The following is a 24,851-nucleotide window of genomic DNA, read 5'->3' as shown; positions in this document are numbered from 1 at the left end:
GAGTATCCGTTATTACCAGTAAAAAGTACAAAAATTTAACTGAAAACTAAAGCAACGAACAATTCCTGGAATTCTTAAAAATTTCTGGGTTTTTCCTGGTTTTCTCCCGGATGAAAAAATTCCTGGGTTTTTCAAGGATTTCCCGGTTGTCCCAGAGTGTATACACCCTGTTGTAGGTGGATGAATCACACAGCTGTCAGGTAATTCTTTCAGTTCAAAACAACAGTGGTGGAACCATTGTCAGTCAACAGGATTATAAGGTCGAGATCAGTTTTTAGGTGGTGGATTGTGGTTACCTTGCTTGTTGAGGGATTTACAGAATGATGGTGAGGCATGGCACGAGGTTAATAAATTCTGGAAAGTTAACAGAGGGTAATTTGGAGGAGTAAACTGAGTCAGCCAGGATTCAACATTGGTCTTTGGGTGAGTCTGATTGCTGTGGTTGCTGGCAAAAAACTGTTACCACTGTAAGGACTTGGACAAGGAGAGAAAGTCTTTAACAAGCAATGCACAACTGAACTTGGGAGAGGGGCAAAATGTGAGGCCCTTGGAAGGGACTGATATTTCTGTAGGGCTCAGGCTTTATGATGAAAGGTCCATGAGTGTGTTTCATGTCTGTTTAGGTTGTGAATTCTGTATGGTGGCTAGTTCTGCAAGGTTCATAGGAGGGCTTCTGTAAAGTTTGGAAGGTAGGAGACGAGATACTGGCAGAAGTAAAGCTGTGAGGACCGGGCGTGAGTCGTGCTTCGGTAGCTTAGATGGTAGAGCAATTGCCCAAGAAAGGCAAAGGTCCCGAGTTCGAGTCTCGGTCGGGCACACAGTTTTAATCTGCCAGAAAGTTTCATATCAGCACACACTCCGCTGCAGAGTGAAAATCTCATTATGGTGTAGAGCTTTTTGAGGTGGAACTGTGCATCCTGCTCTAGTTACAAAAGGGAAAGAGGTTCAATGTGTGATATGAGTTCCAGGAATTTGCGATTCTGGAGTAGGAGAATATTACGGATGGGGAGCAGGTATTACAAAGAGGTTTAAGCCTGATTGACATGGTTTTGCAGGACTATGTTGCTGAGGTTTAAGGAATGATGAAAGCTGAACAAATGGATATTATCATGAAATGAGGGGTTGCAGTCTTAGATGGGTAATCTAAATAAAATCTATCTTTCTGGAGTCCTCCAATGTTTGTGTAACATTCTAAAGAAATTTACTGGATACACTCCGCCATCCAGTTTCAGCTTTGAAAACCATTTACAAAAATTTATTCCATTTACCATTTGAGCATCCTCAAAAACCTCACAAGGAAAAGCAATATTACTGATGGTCTCATTTGTTCTGAATTCAGTTTTTCCATTTTCTAAGCCATCACACAATTCCTGTATTTCCTTTCTATGGTCTACAGCATCTCCAAAAGAACTGGTTTTAATACTAGTAGATTCAACTGTATCCTGTACTTTTTGTTGTACAAACACCTGTAATCTCTCTTCCAATCTAGACAAAGTTGTTAGGTGACTCAAAATTTCATTTAGTAGTTTTCCATGCTCTAACCTTTCAGCCCCCTCCTGTGTACCTGACATTTGGGAGTCTAAGGTGTGTACATTGTTATGAGCTTCTTTCAAGTGATCATGTACTTCATTTCTCACTAAATCACGTTGTGCACTAATCTCCATTTCTACTTTGCTAGACAAATCATTTAATTCTTTCTCCATAACAGTAACTTTATTTCCCTGTACATTAAATACAGACATTAACTCTTCTTCAAATGCTTCTGCCTGTGATTTAACCACAGTCAACTCGGCAATGGCAGCTTCTGACTTTTGGTTGATACTTTCTTCTAGCCTCTTAAGAGTATCATCCCTCTTCAAATGCTTCTGCCTGTGATTTAATTACCACCAGTTTGGTAGTGGAAGCTTCCAACTTTTGGTTGATACTTTCTTCTAACTTCTTAAGAGTATCATCCCTGTGAGCCTTAATGGTAGCTTCCAATTCTGTTTTAATATCATCCCCAAGTATTTTAGGGGCCTCCTGTGAGTTTCTTAAGGTCTTAATGTTTTGTCTAACTACTTGCTAAATGCTTTACTGTTTTGTCTTTAGCTTCACTGTTCTGTTTCACAGATAACCTAACACCAATCCAGTGCTTCTGCTGCCATTTTTCTAGTTCACATATGCATACACTGCTAAATAAATTCCCAACTAATTAGTTAAATTAGATGTCCAATGACTTTCTTCACTATAAAACATCAGTAACTAATCCTGTAAGTTCATGTACACACAACACTAAATGGCTTCCTTCAAACGAAGAAGAGGTAACAGTAACAGACAATAGGATAAGAAGCAAGTCACATGAGTCAGTCCAGAGCAGACTATGTAAGTTTAACAATATGGCATATGTATCTATATTTAGTGTAGATGACTTAGTTTTAGTAAAAGATGTTCATTATAGTTGTAACATAAAAAAAGGAGATGAGTAAGTTCTTTCTATGCTATTGTGGACCTCTTACAGCGGTAAGAATACCATATCCTAAGGCGCTTGTAATGGTCAATCCAGATACAGGCCAGAAAAAGGGACTATATGATGTCAATATGGTTATGAAATATATACCCCAAGGAGAATTTGCACACTTTGCAAATTCAATGGAATAATATACATCAGACGTCTCAGTTAATGGCTTTAGTATGCCTTCTTTCATTTCTCCAAAGACATTCCTCCACCTTACACTGTTCTATATTCTGTACTTCTAACTACTCTATCTTATTTAATAACTTCATTGTATCCTTGTTTGTGAAATCAAGAGTACGGCAGCAAAAGTTGCTATGCAGATAACTGGAATTGTCAATTTTTATTTAATTATGAATAATACACAGTATGTTTCTTGCTAAGAAAGATACATACATTGTTATCTATGTATACTGTTATGTATAATTGGCAATTTATATTTTTTTAAGAGGAACAGTACAGAATGGTGGAGTTTCTATTGGTTTTATATGGGAAATTCTTTATGGACAGCTAATAGAGATGACGATGATCACTGACAATTTACTACTTTTTTCTTCTTCTTCGTCGTGGATGTGGTCAGCCCATAGAGGGCTCTGCCTCCGCGGCGGCTATTCCGCGCAGCGAGGGCGCCACCGCTAAGCCACTTGCAGACAGCGGCCAATAGCTGCTCCCTCTGGTTTCGTATATAGGGACCCGCTCTGCCCTAGTCCAGCCAGTCTGGTACTCGCTCTGGATTTCGTTTCTATCTCGGCGGTACTGCATTCCGGTCGTCGCTCGTTGTTGACATTTGCCTGGCTCTGGTTCTGAGTGGATTTACGTTTGGTGTTGTGGTTTCCACAAGCCTCCGTTGTTTATCTCTTCCTTGTTGTGTCACTCATAGTCGGTCGTGGTTGGTTGTTGTCAGTTGTCGTTGGTCTGTCGTCCAACTCGTCCTGTGTTTACCCGGTGGTGCGTGCTCCACAGCCGGTGGCTTCCCCGCCTGGTGACTCAGATCCGTGGCCCAAGGCGTTCCCGCTGTTGATTGTGGTTACTACAGTGACAAAGACCATCCAATAGGGAATGCAAAATACCTTCTCCCTCCGGTGTCACAACAAAGAACTTTAGCAGAAGTGAGAATTCCTTGGGGTGGGAGATGGTAAGGAATTCTGTCTTACAGAGCTATCTTCTTTCTATCTTCCACCTTAACAAATCTATTTTTCACTTTCCTTTCTTCCTTCTCTGCCATGTCTACCAGTTCCATCTTAACCTCTATCCATATTCATAAGATTCTATCAGTGAAACTCTTCTATTTTCTGTGTGTTTATACCATGGCCTGTTTACACAGATGGCCAAGGAGAGCAACACATATGTGATATAACTTGGACAAATGGATTTAATTTTCATGCAACAAATATTTTGTATATGATGTCAGTGTGTTGCATGTTACCCGCATCACATGTTGTGGAGAAAGTTAACAGTGGAAAGCCAGAGTGTGGAGTGTAAGTCTGAAATATGGCATGCTAACATGAGTGTAATGAACAGATGTTAGCAGTGCCATCTGGAGACAAATCAATTAATTGACAGCACAGATGCACGATGAATAAGATCATTATATCCATTTTAAGTAGAGATAAAGTGCTACACAAGCAACAGGAGTAACAGACATGGAAAATAGGCTATATTTAAGTAACATAATGTATGATCAGTGTGAGATGACATAACAGACAGTTAATCACCAAGATACATATTACAACGTAAGTTGTTTATAAAATAATTGACAATCGAGAATTGAAAATAGAGTTATCTAGACTACCCTAGAATGTTTTGTCATCAGTGTGAAATCTGTTGAGTCTTCAAAGGGTGAAAATTGCAATTTCAGTCCTCACTTTTTTACACTAGGTGGAATTTTTAATGATACATGGAGCTGCATGTGATGACTTGGATAATTTTAAATACAAATGCAGTAACAGATCTAAATGATCCTGAGAAAAGGAAATGAACATGGGAATATTATTACCCAAAGTTAAATGCTAATGCAGACATGTTTTCATACAGCAGCAAACATGTAGGTTATAGCAATTTTGGGTAGGGGTATGGTGCGGTATGCTTTAAAATTGGATTAAAGAAACACTAGAAATAAAGCAGCCCCTTCCCACCAGGATGTGAGAAGTGAAACTGAGGTACTGTGCAAACAGATTTTATATGGTGAAGTGTGTCCTCCTTTAGATTAGTTGAGGGAGTTAACACATGTAAGCAGACCTAGACAGAGGCTGTACTATGTCAGAGGTCCTGTGCATTCAAGAAAGAAATAGCCTGTACTGCATTGTGTGTAAAGGACTTTAGGGATAGGTATACCAAATAAAGGGGGCTAGTCCTTTGGTTACATGAACCTGCAGAGGGATAAACTAAACAGTTTTTTGAAAGAGACTGAATAGGGGACACTTTCATCTGAAAGGAAGAATGGTTGTACAGCATCTAACCATACAAAAGGTTGAACTCAATTATTATGGTTGGAGAAGATGTGTTGAGTAACAATGGATCACTTTGTTGAAGGGGTGTCCACAGTAGTCAGGAGCAAACAAATTTACCCTGGAACCAGTCTCTGCTAACCTTCACTCTATGTATGTTGATGTTTTCAAATCTGAGATCTGGATGGTAAAGGATGAAATTAAGTATATTGCTAATGTTAAATCATTGCTGTTACCTAACAATGAATTTCAGTTTAAATGAAGAAAACACATCCCACATTCTTATAACCCAAAAGGACAATTGATGTTGTGGAGTCTGTAATGACTGGTGATAAACATCAGTGGAATGTTAATGACTAGAGCCTTATTTTATGCTAACTCTTCAAGACCAAAAATGAATAATCATGCATGGAAATTTAAAGAAACCATTCATTATGTTTGTTAAGGATAAATGAAATGGATAGCAAGTTGTAATATGATACCAGACATGTTACATTTAACTGTAAAGAGTGTGTTGAAGGAGTTTCGCATGACATCTTTCATCTCTGTGGGGAAATCTGCACTGTAGCAAGGGCTATTTGTGAGAATGAGCTATGTTTCACTGAGGACACTCATGCTGCTGAAACACATCCGTGTCTTTTATAATCATTTTATACAGTGGAAAAAATTCACTTTTCACACCCTGATCTGTGCAGATGGTGCACATGCAGTGACATAAAACAGCAGTGGCAAGGCATGCCTTGGTGAAGGCAGTAGCACTTTCTGGATGTGGACATTTATGTCTTGGTGACGCATCTTGAAGGTATCATGAACACCTCAGAGAAAATGAACATACTAAAATGAAAACACTGAAGACAAATGAAGATTGTAAATCTTAAGTTGGATTCAATGTGATCGGATGTATTGATCAATGTGTTTGAATTTATGAGTCGCTGATATCTGGATCTGTCTTCATAACTGATGTAAGTAGTTGAAACAACAAAGAAGATTATTGTTGAAGATGAGTTCATTATTCAATAGTTGAAAGTAGTGAGACACTCTTTTACAGCATCATCCTGCCTGGGTATGAAGTCAAGAAGAATAAGTTCACTTGCAGCCATGGTATGAGAGCAAAAACTAACAGGCAACCATATTGGAAGGAGAACAAAAGTAACTTAGACCACATCACACTGTCAGATCCACCATGCAGTGTTTCCTACTCATGTTGTTATACTCACATGGGAGCACGTATGGCAACAGGATGTGAAGTGGGAGGTTGTGTAGAACAGAGGGGGCAGAAACTGTTGGGTGGAGGGTGTGGGAACAGTACATTATCATAGGTTGAGGCCAGGATAATTTCAGGAGTGGAGAAAGTGCTATAAGGAGGGAACAGTACATTATCATAGGATGAGGCCAGGATAATTTCAGGAGTGGAGAAGGTGCTATAAGGAAAACTCCCATCCTGGAGTTGCTGTTGTTTGAATTTGTGATTATAAGACTATAGCTTGTATTAGCTATTGACCAAGTACGACAGAGGCAAATCCTTTCAAAGTTTTTAGAATCTCATTTGCTTTTCCAGATAACTCATTTTCTGCACAGATTTCATTCAGTCACTCTCAAGTATTCAATGTAATCAAACAGTTGTATTAAGAAGCTGTTTCATTCTAGTTTCTTATCTGAAATTCAGTTCATGATGATAATCAAAGAAGATATACAATAAGAGAAACCTTGTAAGCCTTGTGCAGAACCGTCGCTTATTGATCTGCTTCATGTAAGACATCTGGAACTGTGAATTAGCACTGCGTTTTGCTCCACTTGTTGCTGATGAAGTTGGCTGAATCAGGAAATTGTGATCATCTGTGGTGAATCCAACAGACAGGAGTGCTTTATGACAAGCACAATTAATAAGTTCTTTAACTATGTCTCTATATTCAAGTAACTGTTCACGAACTATAACCAGGTTTTTCATCTGAAATAAAAGATAACTTGCTTTTATAATAATACACATGATTTGTGAGAATTTAATTGGTTGTTAAATAATGAAGTGAGGACTAAAAGCCATTGAGTTCTGCTTCATACTCAAATTTGAGTGTGTTTACGCAAAAGTCTAAAATTCAAAAGTAAGGTTATGATTTACTAGAGACATTTATATGGTATTTTTTAAAACTGTTGAAAATTTTTCTTGGACCATCCCCCCCTCCCCAACAAGGGGACCTCACGGACTCTGATTTTATTTGTACATATAGCACTTGAATGTTAGTGCCTAGACATACATTTGCTAACAGAATGATGCAGTTATCAAATTTAAAATATTGACTTGGGAGTTTTCTGAGTGCTATTAAATGCAAAATATTTCAATCGAAGTAACCTAACCTCTCGTAGTTGAGAATATGACATTATACTCTCATAGTGGAAGAGTTGCATATTCTATTCTCACCAGAGGCAGAATTTTTTATAACTTTCAGCATATTTTTTAAAAACTTTCATTTCAATTCAATATTTGCTACCAAATTACAATAATAAAATGAGAATTTTGAGCAGCAAACCCACATTTCCTTAAACTGTCTTTTGATCACAATTAACATACAGCAGGCTGTCTTTTGATCACAATTAACATAACAACACAGAATCACAATCAGCCATCAACATACACAACTAATGAATTCAAACAAATGGGCTAAAAATACGGGGTGAAACATAATTGATAAAATAATTGATCAGTATTACTGAGATACATAATTTTTGTATTCCGGTACAAGATAGTTCCCATTTGTGTATCAAATTTTAATTTATTATTAACTGCTTCACAAGGCTTTTAGTTTCAATTGTTTTCTAGGAATATTCCAGACTCCTCAAGAACACTCGAGAAAACAGTAAAACAGAACATTGAAAAATTCATAAAAAGCTTAGTATGCCACACTAAAAAGGACTCTCAAATGTTAAATAATACTCTCCAGTACTCTCAAAGTCACTGAAGTATTCAACAATATCTTAAGCTAAAATATACTACCATGCCATTCACAACCTTATAGACCATCAAAAATATTCCAAAATATTTGAGAATGTTAAAAAAAATCATGAAGTTTCTAGGATATTCTAAAACCTACAACAATTGATAACATTTTGAAAACATTTGTTAACATTCAAAGATATTCATAAAAGCTCAACAACACAGATAAATCTTGAAATATTTTCCTTAAAACATACACTTTGCAAAAGAGGTGGACTGTCCTTGTGAACACTACAATGTGATAATGATCACTTCAAACAATCATACCTCCAGAAATGTAGCAGCTACCAATGCACAATGACTACAGTACCAAAAGCAGCACGTAACACAAAAACCAAAGATTCGTGGCAGGTGGTTTTTCATATAAATTAAGGACATTTATACAAATTGAATACAGCTGTACTGAGGACATGTTGACTTAGTACAGCTTTATAATTTGTGTATTTAATGGGTGGAGAAATAGTAAAACAATGTCCAGATACAGTATTACTAATGTTTAAATATATAATATTACTAATGTTTAAATATATGTGTGTATCATTGCAAAGCGATATGAGATGGAACGAGCATGTGGAAACTGGGGTACAGAACAAATAGTCAACTTCGGTTCATTGGGAGAATTTCAGGAAACAGTGCCTTACCTGTAAAGGAGACCACATATAGGACACTGGTGTGACCTATTCTTCAGAACTGCTAGAGTGTTTGGGATCCGTACAGCTCAGATTCAAGGAAGACATTTAAGTAATTCAGAGGAGGGGTGCTAAATTTGTTACCGGTAGGTTCCAACAAAATGTGTTACAGAGATGCTTCAGGAACTCAAATGGGAACCCCTGAAGAGAAAGTGACATTCCTTTTGGGAAACATTATTGAGAAAATTTAGAGAACTGGCATTTGAAGCTGACTGCTGAATGATTCTATTGCCACTAACATACATCGCGCATAAGGACCACAAAGATGAGATAAGATACAAGAAAATAGGGCTCATATGGAGGCATATATACTGTTGTTTTCCTTCGCCCTATTTGCGAGTGGAACAGGAGGGGAAATGACAAGTAGCAGTGCAGGGTACCCTCTGCTGCACACCTTGTGGTAGCTTGCAGAGTATCTATGTAGATGTAGATGTGGATGTAGATGTAGATCCTGATATATGGTGAGTATACACATAAATTCTTTGGGTTCCCACCCCTAGAGCAAGCTACATATAACTGACAGTAAGAAAAGCATGATTCTTTCAAATTAATACCACAACACCTTAACATCTGTTTTTGTGTCTTATTTGTAGCGACACTAAATGCTAATCTTGCTGGAAATTACAGTCTTTTCAGTTGAAATGGCAGTTTGGAAGATACAAGCAGAATGATCAGAATAAATGCTGTTTTTCCTTATCTTTTTCTGATATTATTCTTGCTTGAATTATATGATTTGATAACTGTTCACAACCATTTCTTGTTTCGGATTTTTAAGTTAATATCATCAGCTACTGCATTTCTTACAGCTAGAAAGGCTCTTTCCAATAACCAAGTTACTTATAAACAACTATGAAAAAAGCATGAATCTTTCAAATTAATATCACAACACATTAACATTTGTTTCTGTACCTTATTTATAGTAATATTAAATGCTATTCTTACTAGAAATTGCAGTCTTTTGAAATGAAATGGCAGTTTTGGAGACACGAGCAGAATTATCACAATAAATTCTATTTTTCATATATTTTTCTGATATTATTCATGCTTGAATTGTATGGTTTGATACTGTTCATGAACGTTACTAATTTTGAATTTCTTAATAATATGAACAACTACTTCATTTCTTACCGCTAAAATGGCTCTTTCTAATAACCTACTTCAGTAACTTTGAACAATGTTTGGAAAAAATTTAGCTATTTGTCCATTTGGACTGCTGACAATGTTACATAAATCACAATCAATCAGCTGAGTGTCCTCACTAATTTCGAAGAACTTTTTGACAAAATGTTTTGCTTGTTCATCATTGGAAAGCTGAGTCCTCCAATTTGTTCTTAAGAAATGATTGTTTTGAACATGCAATGATTTCATCTGCTAGAGTTAAATTTGTAATAAGTGGAAGCATTTGCTGAAAATGTCCAGAAAGTGTAAGTAATGCACCTCCAACTAATCCCAGATTAGCTCAGAGAGCTAGAACATTCTTGAATACTCTGGAGTATTCTAAAATATGTGAAACATTCTACAATATTCTTGAACATTGTTGGGAATTTTATAGGGAACATTCCAGTCAGTCTCAGCCACTTCAACATTCAATTCCAGGCTACTTCACCATTCTCCCATAAGGAGTCCAATGGTGTGAAGGCATCTTTGCTCACCCACATCTTCATACCTAATCTCCACAGTTACAAACCAAACTCTTTTCACAGATGGGCAATGGAGTGTACCATACCATATAATCACCAAATGGCTGCAGGAGTGTGTAGCTGAATCATAGTGGGATGCGTAGACAAACCATGCATACATTTCTTATGTTGTTGCAAACAGATGCCCTCTTTAAATGCCAATATTTTCATATGTACCCCCTGTAGTTCCAAAATTAAAACTTCTTTGTGGGCAGAGAATCACCACATCATATAGCTCCCACTGGTTTGCAAAATTCGGTTGCTAAGCTTTGTCAGCATGCACAGGCATGACACACTTACTTTTACTGACACATTTTTCACACAATTAGTAATGAAAAGAGGTCATTTTTATTAAAAATTTACGATTCAACATCTGTTAATTAACATTTCAATTCAACAGTAAATATTGAATTCAGTCAAAAGTAAAATAAAAATAAAACAGAAGTTTCCACTTGGGAGAATCAAACTGGCATCCTCACAGTTATGAGACTAGACTGCTAAACACTCAGCTATGGACAATTCAGTTAACTTCAATAAATTATTTAAATTTAAGGGGCCCTGCAATTCTATTTGACTGTGTTTGAGAATTGCATTGTACTGCTTTAGCAAACTGATGCCTGAGCATTAACCTTCAAGTTCAATAAACATGAGGAAATTTGTGGAGGGTCAGTGCATAGGGTCAACTTGTAATAAGTTTAGAGGTAATAAAAAAAATAATCAAAGAATAAGTACTTTTTAAATGTGAATTTTTTGTCATATTTTCCTCACAATTTTTTTGCATATGGGCTTGTTAGATTGTACTATTAAAGTTAATACATCAGTATTAATTATTAAGTTCAAAGAAATGTAGTCACTAGATAATTAGTTGTGGGGTAACACAAAGAGAAATTTAAACTTGAAAAATAATATGTGCTCTAATAGGCATTTACCATTAATGAAGTAAATTTTCCAATACCTGGAATTAGAAGGCAAAATATATTATAATAGTACTTGTTCCAACAGTGGCAGTGAAACTTATGATGAACTGAGCCAATGACAGCCATGGAAATGATCTTACCTGAGCATTCATGAATTCAAATAAGATATTCTTTTCCTTATTACTAAAGTCAGTGAAATATACTTCAACCATCTTATTACAAGCAAGCTGAACGTCTAGTAATGCTTTACGTAAGGCTGGATTCAGCAAGAAAAGCAGTTCATTAAGGGACTTTCTTGCATCATGAATTTTCTTCCATTTTACATTCTTTCTCCAGACATAAAAGCCTTTCCACATGCGAAACATAGAGAATGTTTTTATCTGAAATAATTAAAGATGAATATTTCTGTCAACATTTCAATGATGGTCCAACATAATTTTCAAAGTATCATATGTAATTCTTCAAAAAAGTTACACATTCCCATTATATCACAGGTCATTAAGATGTTAATAAGCAAATAAACTGTTCAAAACAAGAATGAGATTTTTCACTCTGCAGCAGAGTGTACAGTGATATGAAACTTCCTGGCAGATTAAAACTGTGTGCCGGACCGAGACTCGAACTCGGGAACTTTGCCTTTTGCGGGCAAGTGCTCTACCATCTCAGTTTGGCACACAGTTTTGTTCAAAACAAGTTTTACAACACACTGTGACTATCACAGGTAAAGCTACCAGTTTAATGGAGGTAAAACTGGCCGCACGGGATTAGCCGAGCGATCTAAGGCACTGCAGTCATGGACTGTGTGGCTGGTTCCTGCAGAGGTTCGAGTTCTCCCTCAGGCGTGGGTGTGTGTGTTTGTCCTTAGGATAATTTAGGTTAAGTATTGTGTAAGCTTAGGGACTGATGACCTTAGCAGGTCAAGATTTCACACACATTTGAACATTTGAGGTAAAACTAAATCTGCATTCTCTGTGCATCTCAGTAGAGTGTGTTATATCCTATTACAAACAGACCAATGTGGCTTCCGTACACTGTCCAGTCTGTCAACAGACCTCAAGGGCCATCTGAAGTATATAAGGAGGATTGTCAGCATGGAAAGCTGCCATTGAATCATCATACACTAAAGAATTACCCTTTTAAGATTCACTCACTGTTGTGAGACACAAAACTGGGTTGCTGTACCTATCTGCAACTCAGCATCTCCATCATATTGTGAGTAGAAACTTTCCTTTTGTTAATATAGAAACAGGTAACAACATTACATCGCTGCTCATTGTGACAGTGCCACCCATCACCCAGCTCCATTGTTTGTAAAAGTATATAAATTTTATTAAGAATAAATACAATGCCTGACAAAAAAGTGAAATGCGATGAACTTGTGGTCAACCTTTAATGTAACTTCATACAAGTACACACCATTGGTGGGTATGGAAATGCTTAAAGTTGAAATGCTCTATGAAAGGTACAATGACCACCAGAGTGCATTATTGTTCATGTTTAATGTTGTGACCAGGCCAGCTGGTACATAATGAGTGTAAATAGGGTCAAGCATTGGGTCTTCACTGCGAAAGACAGGCAGTCTCACTCTTATCTTCCTTTGCCTTCATGCAAAATACAGATTTCTTAGTTGGCCAAATGTGATAGTGGCCAAATACTGTACTTCATGGGAACATGAAGGCAGGCATACTCATCGAGCTTATAGTCAGCCACATCTCACCACCACATGGGAGGATCACTGTATTGTGCACCAAGCACATTGTAGCCCCTACAAACTGCACATGCCATCTCAGAACAAGCAATGGAATCCCTGTAACATTGTGTGTCATCCCATACCACTGGTCAGAGACTAGCTATAGCCAGATTAAGGAACTACCATCCCAAGTGTTGGTTGTCATAAACATAGAAAAACAAGCAGCTGCATTTAGAATGGCACCACAACTGGAAAGTATGGACTGCTGATGAAAGGCATCACAATGTGTTCTGCGACTAATCACAGTCACAGCTCTGCACCACCTCAGATGACTATCATCAATGAGTATGGTGGTGATCTTATTAGTAAGCTAACATACTTTGCATACTTTCACTCTCTGATGTCACATGGAATAATATGTTGGGGCAAATCAAAATTTAGACAAAAAGTATTCACTGCTCAAAAGAAAGTGGTTAGAATAATGTGTGGGGTTCATAGTTGCACATCTTGTAGGCATCTTTTTAAAAGATTGGGGATTCTTACAACAGCCTCACAGTGCATTTACTCACTAATGAAATTTGTTCTCAAGAACATGGACCAGTTTAAATACAACAGTGACATTCATGATTATAAGACCAGAAAAAAGTAAGACTTAACACTGTCCTTTACTCAACCTATCCTTGGAACAGAAAGGGGTAAAATATGCTGCTATAAAAATAGCTTCAAAAATAAACTGAAATCATATCTCCTTGACAACTCCTTCTATACCATAGATGAATTCTTGAGTAGGAATAAATAAATCTGCAAATATAGTTTATGCATTTTGTGAGCTCCTTCTATACCATAGATGAATTCTTGAATAGGAATAAATAAATCTATAAATATAGTATATGCATTTTGTGCCATTTAAGGGAATGGGGAAATTAATAGAAATATTAACCCTCTGTACTGTAATATATATATATATATATATATATATATATATATATATATATATATATATATATATATATATATATATATATATATATATATATATATATTAAAAAATTTTGTTTAATATGTGCATTTCTTGTGCACTTGACACTTTCAACATCATAATGGCTACCATACTGTGTGACTGATCAATGGAACATGCAACCAACTAAAACTGAACTAAGTAACTAACTGATCTGGGTAAAGCCCTATTATTCCAATGTTTTGGAGAGAAACAGTGGTTTTACTCCTGGAAAAATGGTGTGGAGAGCCATCAGGTATGACTTCAGGACACAGCTGGTAGTGATTGAGGAAATCTGACAGAACAACAGTATGTCACAGGCCCGGAGTGTGCTACCTCCCATGTGACACTATTGTGGTCCCATTTTTCAATACGACAATGCTTGTCAAAATGTGGCATATAGCTTTATAAACTGTCTGCATGATGTTGAGGTACTTTTGTAACCAGCAAGATCCCTTGATCTGTTCCCAATAGAATATGTGACCAGCCCATATGGAACTCCATATCAGTGCCACTATCCAGGAACCGAGCGAGGTGGTGCAGTGGTTAGCACACTGGACTCGCGTTCAGGAGGACGGCAGTTCAATCCCGCATCTGGCCATCCTGATTTAGGTTTTCCTTGATTTCCCTAAATCGCTTCAGGCAAATGCCGGGATGGTTCCTTTAAAAGGGCACGGCCAACTTCCTTCCCCATCCTTCCCTAATCCTATGAGACCAATGACCTTGTTGTTTGGTCTCTTCCCCCAAACAATTCAAAATCCAATCCAATATCCAGGATATCAAGGACAAATTACAACTGTTGAGGGGCAGCATACTCAGGATATGATAAGAGAGGATAGAACAGCTTTATGACACCCTTCCCAAACAAACCAGTGCACGCATAAAGGCAGCGGTGGCGTAACATCAAACTAATAAGTGGGCTCACATTGTCTAATTCTTTGTAGATTTGATTTGATTTCATAAATACCAAAACACCACATACCCTCTCCACCTGTGAAGTTTCATTTCATTTCCCTCTTTTGGGTGCTTCATTCAGGCACACTGTTTTGAAAAGCCAATAAAATGATTAGTACAAAAAAGTTTTCTTTCATTGTTTTCATACAGATTTAAAACACACCCTTCATACAACAAGCTGAATAAATGTTCCTTGCTCCCACATATAAGCTCACTATTGTCAGTAACACAGGCATAATGATGAATCTGTGCCAGCTCTTTATATCTTTAATTTTTTTGCCTTGAAAAAGGAAGCAGTGGGTGGAAAAGGTACATACATGATTTTCCTTCTGGCCCTCTCTCTCTTTTTCCACTAACTACTGCTTGTTTGTATATTCTGTCTCTGGACTTGATTTCCAGTATTGCACTTGCATTCTGTGTAACCATTATATTAAGTCAACTAAATCAGCTATGTACCGGTACCTTGACCAGGGTGTATAAGCAGAGAAGGAAAAAAAATTCCCGGATTTCCCAGTTAAAAAATACATTTTCTGCCAGGTGAAAATACACTTTTTCTGTGTTATGTGATGGTATACTTTGCCTAGAAATCATAAAACTTATGAATCCTTTGAATGGTTAAGGTTTTATAAACCAGCGTAGAACCTCCCACCACTTTAGGAAACGAACCCCAAAAAAAATGGGTTTTCAAAAGATCTTTGATTTGCAGCAAGATGTATGCTGCATATTTTTGTATTACAAAAGCACATAGTCAAATTCCACCAAATACAGAACGTTAATTTCCTAAGCATTGAAATCGAGATTGTGATGTGCTTTTGTAAGCCAATTATTGCTCATGTCACGTGATCTCACCAACCGATGATAGCAGTTATTCAGTGTGTTTACATGGGGGCTCGCAAAAGCCAATTTCGTAAACTGATCTCCCAATACCACTTCTGGGTGGTCATGTAAACACTTCAAAATCGATTCTGGAAATCCGCTTCTGGCTGCCAGTTTTCCAGTTCTGCAATTTTTTTTTTATTTTTTTTTTTTTTTTTTTATTTTTTTTTATTTTTTTAAAAAAATATTGACAGGGTGGCTTTTTGTACAGTGAAGGATAAGTCGAAATGTTAGACTGAAGCTGTTTACACCTTGTCGTCTAACTGATGAGAAATAGTGATTGTGCTGACTAAATCATAAACTATATCAGCAGTTTTCCCAGGCACCGTAGTTAACTGGGTTAGCGTATCCACTTCAGACCTTACCATGTAAATACAACAGTGAAAAATGGATCCAAAATTTGGTTTTCGTCTTTTGGAAGACGTGTCACATGTAAACATAGTGATTCCGAGCATAGGACACATGATGTCAGCCTATAGCAACATCACTGTTAAGTAGTGCGAACACACAAATAGGAAAAGTTAATAGTTGTAATTAATGTACATAGCGTAGCTACAGGAAAAGCTAAGATTTCACATATAATATTTGTCTTTCTGCATGTGTTGCACTTTTATACATCACACAAATGTGCCAGTAAAATTTTAAGTAATGATGTAAAAGTCTGGTCTTCTGGGCTCGAAATTCTTCTAAGTGAATGGCCCTAAAACTGTTAAGTTTTAAATGAAAGTCAAAGACTCTGTGATTTAAAAATTCAAAACACGTTCACACACGTAACACAACTTGTATTGTGCAAAATGAAATATACTTTGAGAGTAACCCTTCTCAAAGCACCAATCACAATATTTTCCGTGACCTTACACAATTCATTTCAGCAGTTGTCAAAGCCAGAAAATGGCGTTACTGTGCCTGCACAGCTACAATAACGTAGGTAGCCCATATAATCATATGTATGTAGCATTAAGAAATCTTACATTACGTCATAAATTAAACAGGACATCAGAGGATACTCCAAAACCTTTGAAATTTCGTAAACCATACTAAAAGGCATAAATCAACTTAAAGGACACATTCGTATTTCCAGATTCACAAAGAAGTAGGCCCCAAGCCGATATTAAACTTTTCAGTGTAGTTTATGGGATGCAAATTTTCTTGGAGTACCAGTTCTGTATTATCTCTTAACATGTCCTTTATTATAAGTCCCAGAAGATGACAACGTGCGCTTGATATTCCGTGAACAATTGACAATAGCAATAGTGTTTCAAATAAACTGACTGCCTATGCAATAAAGATTAATTAAAGCCAAAATTTTTTAGCAAATTGACAAAAATAAATTCATTGTTCTGCAAGGCAATTAATGTGTGACTGCCTAAAACCGGAAAATAAAATGAAATCATAAAATTGAAACTAATTACCATTTTAGCCTTCCACAATTATGTGAATGTATTTTAATTCACTTTATAGCTCCCAGCCACAGAAATCCATTTTGTTTCCATTTGACGTGAGAGCTGTAAACCAAGAGGAGACAGTAAAATCATTAAACGTAAATACAGTTCACATGGAGACTAACTCTCAACCCACTAACTCAGACCACTCTGTGCAGGCGCGAATCTGGTAGCTTGGGCGCACCTGTAAAATTTTTCTGGATAGCATCTGCCTGCTTGTTGCTATTGCTGATACAGCTAACAGCTGCGTTTCAAGTAGCCAGAAGTGGGAGAAGGTACTGCTGATACATGACTCAACTGAGCATGTGCATAAGTCCATTTACAATTGCTCAAATGAACCTAATACAAACCGCCATGATGTCACGACCATCGCAAGCAGTTTGTTGTTATAAAGTACTGCATAGTCTTTATCCTAAAGCCTTTGATAAGTTTTACTGTTGGCAGACGTTTGTGTGTGCACTATGTTTTGTTGTAAATAGCACATTTCCTTTGCAACTCAAGTTTTAGTTTTTTTCCTCATTTATGTTTCATTGCTGCAGTATTATTTTGCAGTAGCAGGCTAAAGTAAAATTCTTTGTTAGAGTATCAGTTCTTACCAGTCCAAGCTATAAAAATTTAACTGAAAACTAAAACAATGAAAAATTCTCAGAATTCTAAAAAATTCCCAGGTTTTTCCCAGATTTCTGCGAGTGTATACACTCTGCTTGACTCAACACACATACTTAAGTTTTGGGAATTGCATTTCATTTCCAGTAATACTTTATATATGTGAAGAAAGGGGTGAAATCAATGTTCAGATTATTAAAATGTAGGTAGCGCTAAGTTGGATACATAAAATAGTTTCAACCCATAAAATTGTCAGAATATTTCATCATCCATTAAGACTGTAGTGATCAAACCACATTATCATAATAATTTTGAAAGAACCTATTTACTTTAAGAAAAGAGCATGATCTGATGGTGTACACTAAAATTGGCCCAAATGGTTATTTTACAATACCAGTTGCGGCAGTATTCATTATTTTTCAGTTCTAATTATTTTCAACAGTATATATGCACACTAAAGCAACAAATGAAAATCTGTACCAAGGCCTTGGTGCAAATTTTTATTCACCACTTTAGTCTGCATATATACATCATTGATGTTTGAGCCCTCAAAGGTCTCTGGAAACAGAGTTCAATTTGATTTTTTAAAGTTACTGATAACTGACAATTGTGATTAGCTGGCACACAACAGACTGAGCAAACGCCATAGCTGACACACAACAAACTGAGCAAACGCCATATTTTATTTGATAATGCTCAATGTTATGTGTTTACTTGCAACAACAACAAAAAATGTTACTTGCAGCTACCAGCACACCAAAGAACCATCAGAGGCATATATTTTCACTATCCTTGCTTCAAATATAATCAAAGAAAATGTGTTGTTAGTATATATAACATATGAAGTTAAAATCTTCTGGGTTATTAGTCCGCATCATATTTCTTCTAAAATGATTGACATTCCAACCCCCCTGCTGGGATCTTCCTCAGGATCTTCAGTGTCCACTACTGCTAGAACGCTGTCCTAGCGGTGGTGGACACTGGAAGATACTGAAGAAGATCCCAATAGAGGGGTCAAAATGCCGATCATTTTAGAAAAAATATGACACGGCCTAATAAACCAGAAGATTTTAACTTCATTGACAATGGCCATGACAGCCTGCAGACTTACATGTATAATATATGTCTGCAAGCATCAAATAACACACAGCTGTAAACTAGCTGCATTAAAAGTAGCACTGTGCATCACTGCACAAAATAATTAATTGATATGTTGTGACACTAGATTCATATACACCTACATAACTAATTAGCTTGAGAAAATCCATAAATACAGTAATCAAGCTGCAAACCATGTTATAAAAATTGCACATTATTATTATCTGATGAGTGCATAATAATATGAATGAAATAAATATTAGTATATACACTCCTGGAAATGGAAAAAAGAACACATTGACACCGGTGTGTCAGACCCACCATACTTGCTCTGGACACTGCGAGAGGGCTGTACAAGCAATGATCACACGCACAGCACAGCGGACACACCAGGAACCGCGGTGTTGGCCGTCGAATGGCGCTAGCTGCGCAGCATTTGTGCACCGCCGCCATCAGTGTCAGCCAGTTTGCCGTGGCATACGGAACTCCATCGCAGTCTTTAACACTGGTAGCATGCCGCGACAGCGTCGACGTGAACCGTATGTGCAGTTGACGGACTTTGAGCGAGGGCGTATAGTGGGCATGCGGGAGGCCGGGTGGACGTACCGCCGAATTGCTCAACACGTGGGGCGTGAGGTCTCCACAGTACATCGATGTTGTCGCCAGTGGTCGGCGGAAGGTGCACGTGCCCGTCGACCTGGGACCGGACCGCAGCGACGCACGGATGCACGCCAAGACCGTAGGATCCTACGCAGTGCCGTAGGGGACCGCACCGCCACTTCCCAGCAAATTAGGGACACTGTTGCTCCTGGGGTATCGGCGAGGACCATTCGCAACCGTCTCCATGAAGCTGGGCTACGGTCCCGCACACCGTTAGGCCGTCTTCCGCTCACGCCCCAACATCGTGCAGCCCGCCTCCAGTGGTGTCGCGACAGGCGTGAATGGAGGGACGAATGGAGACGTGTCGTCTTCAGCGATGAGAGTCGCTTCTGCCTTGGTGCCAATGATGGTCGTATGCGTGTTTGGCGCCGTGCAGGTGAGCGCCACAATCAGGACTGCATACGACCGAGGCACATAGGGCCAACACCCGGCATCGTGGTGTGGGGAGCGATCTCCTACACTGGCCGTACACCACTGGTGATCGTCGAGGGGACACTGAATAGTGCACGGTACATCCAAACCGTCATCGAACCCATCGTTCTACCATTCCTAGACCGGCAAGGGAACTTGCTGTTCCAACAGGACAATACACGTCCGCATGTATCCCGTGCCACCCAACGTGCTCTAGAAGGTGTAAGTCAACTACCCTGGCCAGCAAGATCTCCGGATCTGTCCCCCATTGAGCATGTTTGGGACTGGATGAAGCGTCGTCTCACGCGGTCTGCACGTCCAGCACGAACGCTGGTCCAACTGAGGCGCCAGGTGGAAATGGCATGGCAAGCCGTTCCACAGGACTACATCCAGCATCTCTACGATCGTCTCCATGGGAGAATAGCAGCCTGCATTGCTGCGAAAGGTGGATATACACTGTACTAGTGCCGACATTGTGCATGCTCTGTTGCCTGTGTCTATGTGCCTGTGGTTCTGTCAGTGTGATCATGTGATGTATCTGACCCCAGGAATGTGTCAATAAAGTTTCCCCTTCCTGGGACAATGAATTCACAGTGTTCTTATTTCAATTTCCAGGAGTGTAAATCTAAATAAATTTTTCAGAGCCTCTAGAGTTCTAATTACATACTACTGGATATATCATAATTAGCTAAATTATTTGTTATCATGGATTGATGGACTAATTGTCATCATCTCATGCCACCTTATGTTGTGTTTCATTTTTATTTAACTTTTGTTCCTTAATACAAAATTTCTTGGTGTGCCATGTCGTGTAACAACAAGACACATAAAAGTGTCTTGGAGTATCTTTTAGCAACTCACAACAAAACGTAATTCTCCAATTTTGTATCTGAAAGTAAATACTGTCATATTTATTGTGCATGCAATGTAGTGTTAGATTGGTGATTTGAAAATGATGGAAAACAGGTATGCCTGAAGGCAACATATCGCTACCAATGATGAAACACTAACCATACCTCTGTCTACACTAACATTCCCAATGCCCATGGACTTGACGCCCATGCCTGACTACTGACTGCAAACCTACTAGCTTCTTCCAGGTCATCAAACCAACTATACCCTCATCCACAATTATTTCTCCTTTGAAGATATCGCCTACAACCTTATCTTTGGTGCACCAATGAGCATATTTGTGGAAGGATTCAATGCCAACATATTCATGTACCATCTAGAGGAATCCTTCCTAGTCAGAATACCAAATCCCTCACATGGCTCAGATTCATTGATGACATCTTCATGAACTGGACCAAGGGTGAGGACAACCTATACACATTTTTGCAGTACCTTGACACCTTGTCCCCAGTTTGCTTAACCTAGTCCTCCTCAGCCCAGCAAGTTAACCTTCCTCGATGTCAACCTCCACCTACATCAGTACCTTCATCCATGTCAAATGTAGCCGCACTTTGAGATCTGCCACTCATTCCACATCAAGAAGACCATTCCGTACAGTCTAATCATCCAAATATCCTAAGAGTCACTGACACCTTCATAAACCAAAATTACCCTCTCAACATTGTCCAGTATCAGAACTCTCATACTTTGTGCCCCACCCACCTAACATCCCGAATATATCCACTGATTGGCAACAAACGAGGAACCCCCACATTGGTCTGTACCATCCATGACTGGAGCAACTGAATCACTTTCCCACCATGGTTTGACTACCTCCAGCTATGCCTAAAATGAGGAATATCCTCCCACATTCATCCGATTCCTTCCACAGTGCTATTCCATGATCCACCCAACTTACACAATATTCTTATCCTTCCCTATTTCACTTCCTTCCCTATTTCACTTCTTCACAGAGTACATTGCCTCATGTCACATATCCCTGCAGTATATCTAATACCTAGACACAAAACTTATTCCATGCTATCTCCCACTAACACATAATCCAGTCCCATAAGAGACATCTCCTACACTATCAAAGGCAAGATGCGAAAGCAGCAATGTGATCTACCAGCTTAGCTGCCACCTGGTAGAGTGATACGTAACCCTAAGTCTACCTCAGCAACAAAAATGCTTGTGAACTACAAATAATACTGATTTGATATTTAAGAGAGCATAAATGCTTTTTTTATGTATTTTTGCATGTCAAGCATACAGATGGATGCCGTGTGTCTTCAAGGGTGGAGAGGCGACCACAGTAACTCCATGAGGTGAAATACCTGTATTGGTGTTTGTGCATGTTCCACATATTATCGTCCTAGCATGGCAAAGCCCATTCTAACCGCTCTCTGCATAACAATGCTGGGAACAATCCATGAAGTAACAGAAGAAGACTGGACACTTTGATTCATGTCATTCTCTTATTCTCTTATTATGTAACGAACTGGCAACATGAGCATTCTGAATAAGGTAGGATATGTGACATATCCTGTGTTAAGAGAGTCTTGCTCAGAAGCATTTACCATATGCTTTTACAAGAATGTATGGAGTTTGTTGTTGAAGAAACTGTTTATATTTGTGAGAATCAATAACATGTTGAAGAATCTTACTTCTGGCATTGTTACAGAAATTATGTCCACAAGATTTGCACCTCAAGATATAATTATAGCTTGGGTGCAAATCAAAACTATGAGAAGTCACAGACTCAAAGCAGAGAATAAAAAGGGATCACTGCAAACTACTGTGTGGGATTCTATGAGGGAATGACCACTAAACAACTGTCTGTCCACATGGCACCACCACGCCGGCCAAGACACAGCTGGACAACTCAGTTGCCAAACATGCTGCTCAACACTACGTTCTTGACTTTAACATATGCTTCACTGCCTGCACCATCTAGATTTCTCCCATCAAAACAACTTTTCTAAATTGTGCAGGTGGGAACTCTCCCTGCAGTGCATCCTTCATTCCTGTAACCCTCCTAGCCTCAACCTTCACTAGTCCCTGCTCCCAACTCCAGCCCTACACATGCCTTCTATTCCACCAGTGAATCTGCATACAACACACACACCAGCAATCAGCAAAGTCTCCCAATAATGCATCTAGCAGCCCACTATGCTGCTCTGCCATGCTCCTGACAATCCAGCAGGCAGCTCTAGCATATTTTCCCATCATTACCCTGCTATCCCTCCCCCAACTTGCCTCATATATCTTCTGTATCCCAACTGTTCAATCTCAGCCAAGATCACTGCTCACCTTAGACGCACTTGCAGTTGGGCCTTAGCATCCAGAGATGGCAGTGGGCATTTTTATCTGTGAGTCCTACTTATTTATATGTTTTGTCTATGCCTGACATTGGAATTAGTCCAAAAGCTGAAAATTTCTAGCAATATTGTTTCAATGTGCCTATCAACCACTAAATGCCTCCTATATGTGGGTGTAGTAATCTATAATTTTCATATTGTTCTTTAAAATACATAAGAATAAACAAGAGAAGCAATATAAAAGAACATATATAAAAGTCCAAACATACTGCAGAATAACAATGGTATTACAAAAGTTGCAATGGCAATGTATTTAAACAATGAAGAATGTGTCACTGTTTACCATTTATGTGAACTGAATCAGCATTAATGCCACTAATACTTACTAATATCAAGTTACAATATCTGTCATACTCATATTCCCACTGCTGAAGACTAGTAAATACCATATCACCAGGATAAAATTGAGTCACTCCTTCTGAACTTATTGTCAGAAAATTCTGCTTATCAATATTTTTGTATGGAACCACTCTGAAATGTTTAAAGAATGGAAGTTACCATCTCATTCTCTGAACAGACAATTTAACTTTACCATATTTATCTAGTGACTACACTACATATCTGTGCACACAGCATTCTTGAAATTAATAACAAACACAAAATTCAGATAACACAAGAACATTCAAATAGAAAGCACAGATAGTAAAAATTTAACAGTAAGAACCAGTCTTATCAGAAACAGAAAAACAACTAAAATACATACAGGCAAACAATCTCATAGATAAAAGAGGAAGCTGCAAGAAAGGCTTCTGGTACATCAACTATTCTCTCAGAACCTTTTGTGTATTTTGCTTCCATTCTCTTATACACATAATTTGCATATTGTAGCGCTTTCTTGTTACACTATTAATAGTTTCCAGTCTTGGTACAATTTACTTGTTTTGAATAGTTGTTCACTTTGTGCATATACACATGAACTGCATTGTAACATCAGTATTCATGGGACAAAGAATGAACAGCTGGCAGAAAACTGTCGACAGTCCCTTTGTTGTGCCTATCTGCGACTCCATATCTCCACTATATGGTTAATAGCATTCTGTCATTCACAATATTAACAAGAAATAAAATACATTTTGAGAAAATTCATCAAAAAGCAGAAGTGCCTAGTCACCATTACACAGGCACAAAATTTAGTTTTGAGAAGGCAAATTTTAAATTCTTGTACCAAAAACCTTTAGCCCACAAAAATAGTAAAAAATGTTGCTAGGCCATTTGACTACAACCACTCTTATCTTTTAATGAGTTTTGCTGCAGTCTGGCTACTTAAAAGTTTCTTTTCACAGATCTTTGGAATTCATGTCAGTGTAGGACATTATGGTGCTATTCACACTTGTTCTTAATTCAATATAATTCTCACTCAACAACAGCTGGTTGTAACAAATAGGCAAGGTAGCCACACTAAATCATCTGTCTTTTGTAGTAGTCAACTGTTTTGTGCAGGATTTTAGTATGCAGTAAGGTAGGAGAAGAAATGTGCTTTGATTCGAAGATGTAGACATGGGTGTCTGAAACTACTGTGTAAAATAATAGTGGTAGAGTTGCATGCAAGTTAGAAGTCAAGAGGAATGGAAGTGGTGGAGCCATATAGGGTTTGCTCTGATCCCCCAACCACCACCACCACAACTTTCTTACT

At 38.2% G+C, this 24,851-nt stretch overlaps 1 protein-coding gene across 1 annotated transcript in view; it reads right to left on the bottom strand.

Annotated features, from left to right (window-relative positions):
• Window positions 1-24,851, bottom strand: part of LOC126482033 (dynein axonemal heavy chain 6-like) — a 1,073,010-nt gene that overhangs the window by 1,023,554 nt on the left and 24,605 nt on the right. The window contains exons 3-9 of the mRNA XM_050106005.1: window positions 23,545-23,689; window positions 11,286-11,592; window positions 11,225-11,250; window positions 10,473-10,557; window positions 10,269-10,376; window positions 7,569-7,594; window positions 6,645-6,886 (exon numbers count right to left, since the gene is read on the bottom strand). Of these exons, the coding sequence (XP_049961962.1) occupies window positions 6,645-6,886; window positions 7,569-7,594; window positions 10,269-10,376; window positions 10,473-10,557; window positions 11,225-11,250; window positions 11,286-11,592; window positions 23,545-23,689 (939 nt within the window). The remainder of the gene's footprint in view (window positions 1-6,644; window positions 6,887-7,568; window positions 7,595-10,268; window positions 10,377-10,472; window positions 10,558-11,224; window positions 11,251-11,285; window positions 11,593-23,544; window positions 23,690-24,851) is intronic.

The sequence above is a fragment of the Schistocerca serialis genome, chromosome 5, assembly GCF_023864345.2.
Source record: "Schistocerca serialis cubense isolate TAMUIC-IGC-003099 chromosome 5, iqSchSeri2.2, whole genome shotgun sequence".
Taxonomy (NCBI): Eukaryota; Metazoa; Arthropoda; class Insecta; order Orthoptera; family Acrididae; genus Schistocerca; species Schistocerca serialis.
Note: the sequence above shows the minus strand (reverse complement) of the source record. Positions and strands in the feature narration are given on the sequence as shown.